Source organism: Merops nubicus, unplaced genomic scaffold (genome assembly GCF_000691845.1).
Source record: "Merops nubicus isolate BGI_N331 unplaced genomic scaffold, ASM69184v1 scaffold39119, whole genome shotgun sequence".
NCBI classification, from domain to species: Eukaryota; Metazoa; Chordata; class Aves; order Coraciiformes; family Meropidae; genus Merops; species Merops nubicus.
In genome coordinates, this window is record NW_008632359.1 from 1 (window position 1) to 4,089 (window position 4,089).

Genomic DNA, 4,089 nt, shown 5'->3' on the forward strand with positions numbered 1-4,089 from the left:
TTCCCCACACGGCGCTCTGCGGTCTGTGGCCGCCGCTGGGCCCGGCCCCGCTGCCGTGTCCTCCGAGGAGGGATCTCGGGAACCCGCGGCCATCTGGCTGCCGCCTCCCTAATCCGCTGCGCCGGGCGAGCTCCCGCGGAGCGCGCTCGCCATCGCGGAAAATCCGCTGTTATTTAACGTGCTGCACCTCTGCAGGAGCTCTTCAGGCTGTCCTTGACCATCGAGTGAACCTAATCCGAAATTTCTTCCAGGTTTTGATAGAAGCTTGTCTCTGAAAGACTGGAAAGGGATAAAGGTCAGAACATTTTATTTGATTAATTACAGCCGTCATTTTTCAGGTCAAATAAATGATAGCTAAAATAATGCAAATAACGCTGGAAATTTAAATTTCAATACTGGGAAATCAATCCCGTGGAGCTGTCTGAGGCTGCTAAGATTCTTAAGTTACAGTTAAAAAAATACATTCTCCATGAGTAAGAACACACAAGAAGTGTTTTTGCACTAGTGACCCTCAAAAGAGTTCTGTTCATAAAGGCTTTTAGTTTAAGTGAGTTTGGAGTTGTGCCTAAGAATGAACTCACATGACTGACTGCACTGTAGGCTGCTCGATAGTGGGCTGTAAACTGCTCATCTGTGGCTAAACACTGCTCTGAGGGAGGCAGGGGCTGTCATTACACGTTCAAGTGGTTATCTCCGTGTCTGAATAAGAGAGAGATTCTCCATTTTCTTCACTTATTTTTCAGGACATAATGACTACTTTGGAGGATAAAGTGCTTGGCGAGAAGCTCCAGTATTATTACAGCAGTAGCGAGGGTGAGGATGAGGACAGTGAGAAGGAAGATAAAGAAGGGGAGAGTGCTGTTCCTGAAAGCACTGGGGAAGTGGAGCTGAGCAGCGACGGCAGCGCGGTCAACACAGGTATCCTCACCTCAAGCTCACTGCTTTGCACGTACTTTATGAGAAGATTGATGTGTTTTTCTAGAATTAATTTATTCCAGTAAAAGTCAGTGTCTCTATGTAAACTTGAGTCAGGGGCTCATCGTTTTCTGGCTATAGTCTAACCTTATTTTTATGTCCAGTTCTTTGTTGTAATGTTTGACTCCCCGTCTGAGAGACTTCAGCATTATATCTAAAAAGCAGTGAAGCTTTGTGCACAAAGCTGATTTGCACAATTTGGTTGATGACACATAAATGTCTTCCCTGTAAGCCACACAGTTGTTAGCCACTAACAGGCAGGTGCTGAACGAGTATGTGAGGAATAGAAAGTGGCCGGGGGCTCCCAGAACAGTGTTCTCTCTGCCACCATCAGGCGCAGTCCGGGTCGCTGGGGATCTCCGCTGCGACCCAGCGGGTGCTTCTGAGCAAAGCCTGGCCTCTGGTGTTTTATGGGTCCTCTAAGAACAGTGAAAAATATTCCACCTGCGTGTCTTTACGTCTTTCACGTAGGACCTGAAAAAGTAACTGCTGGCCCCCAGCAGCAAGGCACAGCAAGGTGCAGCCTGTGTGAGTCCATGCTGTTGTACATCACAGAATGTGCTTCTGCACCAGAGCATGGGCAAAGTTAATTGTACTTTCCCATTATTATTTTTGTTCATGTGCAAAGCCATGCTAACTATAGGGCAATTCTTCAGGGCTGGTGGTTCTATTTCAAGAGCACAGATATTAATCTTTCAAATAATCTTTGAGACAATTATGAGAGTAGCCTAGTTAGATAAAATTTAGTCTTCTTAGGAAAAAAAATAGAAGCTCAAGGACGCGTAAATGACAAATTACTTCTTCCATTTCTTTTTAACATATTGTACACTATAAAAAAAGTTTGTTTGGGACACTATTTTACTGATGACTTGGAATTTTAAATGGTAGGTGTAATGTTACCCTTTTATATGGAATGCCTGCGTATTGCATTTCAGGTCCCAAAGGAGTCATTAATGACTGGCGAAGGTTTAAGCAACTGGAAACTGAACAGCGGCAGGAGCAGCGCAGAGAAATGGAACGGCTCATTAAAAAGTTATCCATGACCTGTAGGTCTCACTTGGATGAAGAGGCTGATAAGCATAAGCAGAAGGAGCTTCAGGAAAAAATCAATGGAAAGGTAGCATGGCCCAAAGGAATTAAAATGCCCCTTAGATGTTTTCCCATTTTCAGTTTCATCATTTATGCACGTGAAGCAGATGGGAATCTGTGTTCTCTGAGTAGATATGTGCTGTAATAAACAGGGACACAGCAGGCGTGCAAGAGATGCATTATACCTGTATTCACCAGATGTTTGTTGGCAAGTTTGATGATTTTGCATTTTAATGGTATTCCAGGAGCGTTGTGTTTGCCTGTGTTAAGAAATAAGCAATTTAGCTGCTATACCAGAGAAGTCCAGATCCTTTTCCTGGTTCCCCTTGTCTGTTCATCAAATAAGTTAACCTCAGGGGGTTAATACGAAGAGTTGTACATACCAACACTGCCTCCCATGCCTACAACAAGAATTTAGGAGTTTTACTGAGTTTGCATTTTTTTAAGCAGATGTTGAGGATTTAGCTCTTTGATCTCCAAAGGTAGAAGGCACTGGAAGTCATGGACAGTTTTAATCAACTGGGCCCTCTCACCAGCACTTAGAGTTCTATTCAGAGAAAATACTAATTAGCAGACAGTGTTTCGTCCTTTCAAATGGTGAAAGTTGTCCACACTGTCATGTACTTCGAGCAATGCAAGTACATTTAACAAAGTCGACAGACACGAAATACATGGAACCCTGTTATGTTTAGTTCTTGGTTGCCACAAAATGTTAACTGAAAAACAATGAAGAAGCGACTGAAAAGCAGCTGGGCTCAGGGCAGGCACAGGATCCCAGTCGGTGCTCATGGCTTAGCAAAAGCACAGAGCCACCATTAACCTGAATTAAGCTGGGAGCGTGGAGCAGCCACGGGTGTTGGTAGTGCAGCTGGTGGAAGGGAGAATACCCAGGGCTGAAATGGCTGTTCCCACTGGACGTTGTCTCTAATTAGATCAGAATGGCTGATAATACAGAGCTGCTTCAGCCTTCCTGGGTTGCACTTTGTTGTTATTAAAGATGAGTGACCCACATTAATCCTTGTGATCCTCAATGCTCATTATATAAGTGACCCATATGGCAATGCCTGTCTTTTTCACCTGTCTTTGACTGTGTTGTTTTAGATGACATTACAGGAGTACAACACGATTCACAACGACGAGGACGATGAGGAGTTCTTGCAGCGGTACCGGCAGCAGCGCATGGAGGAGATGAGGCAGCAGCTGTACAGCGGGCAGCAGTTCAAACAGGTTTTTGAGATCACCAGTGGAGAAGCGTTTTTGGACACAGTTGATAAAGAGCACAAGAGCACACTGATCATGATCCATATTTATGAAGATGACATCCCTGGCACCGAGTCCCTGAACGGCTGCATGATCTGCCTGGCTGCTGAGTATCCAGCAGTGAAGTTCTGCAGAGTGAAGAGCTCTCTCATCGGAGCCAGCGCCCGCTTCACCACCAGCGCCCTGCCAGCTCTGCTCATCTATAAGGCAGGGGAGCTCATTGGCAATTTTGTGCGGATCACTGACCAGCTCGGAGAGGATTTTTTTGCTGTAGACCTGGAGGCTTTTCTGCAGGAGTGTGGTTTGCTTCCAGAAAAAGACCTCGTGCTCCTGACTTCTATACGTAATCCATCTGCATGTTACAGCGAGGACAGTGATCTGGAAATAGACTGAAACACCAGGACCAGTAGGTGTAGTTGTCCTGTCAGATGTTCTTGTGCTAGGGATCGTTCCTTCCTCCGTAGCGTGGGTATCTGTTCTACCCCTTCATGCACTTTGACTTTTACTCGTTAAACATGACATAAGGATTTCCTAACATTATCTTAATTCAATAAAGTACACACTAAACCAGTCTTGCTTTTATGCAGTTCAAATGTATTTTAGTAAACACGAAGTTCTAACACAATTCAGTAAGTTTAGGAAGTCATGTATTGTCAACTCTGTTCTCCAATTCACTTAGACTTTTTGTTTGTTTGTTTGTTTTCTAAAACATTTTTGTTCTCAAATTAGCTGTGTATGGTCAGTCTCCTTACAGGTTTCCTGAAG

At 44.5% G+C, this 4,089-nt stretch overlaps 1 protein-coding gene across 1 annotated transcript; it reads left to right on the forward strand.

Moving 5' to 3' along the window:
* Window positions 1–254: 254 nt before the first annotated feature.
* Window positions 255–3,861, forward strand: PDCL (phosducin-like). The gene is made up of 4 exons (XM_008947895.1): window positions 255–295; window positions 744–918; window positions 1,911–2,092; window positions 3,166–3,861. The coding sequence occupies exons 2-4, from the start codon at window positions 750–752 to the stop codon at window positions 3,715–3,717; spliced, it is 903 nt and encodes a 300-aa protein (XP_008946143.1). The 5' UTR covers window positions 255–295; window positions 744–749; the 3' UTR covers window positions 3,718–3,861.
* Window positions 3,862–4,089: the final 228 nt, after the last annotated feature.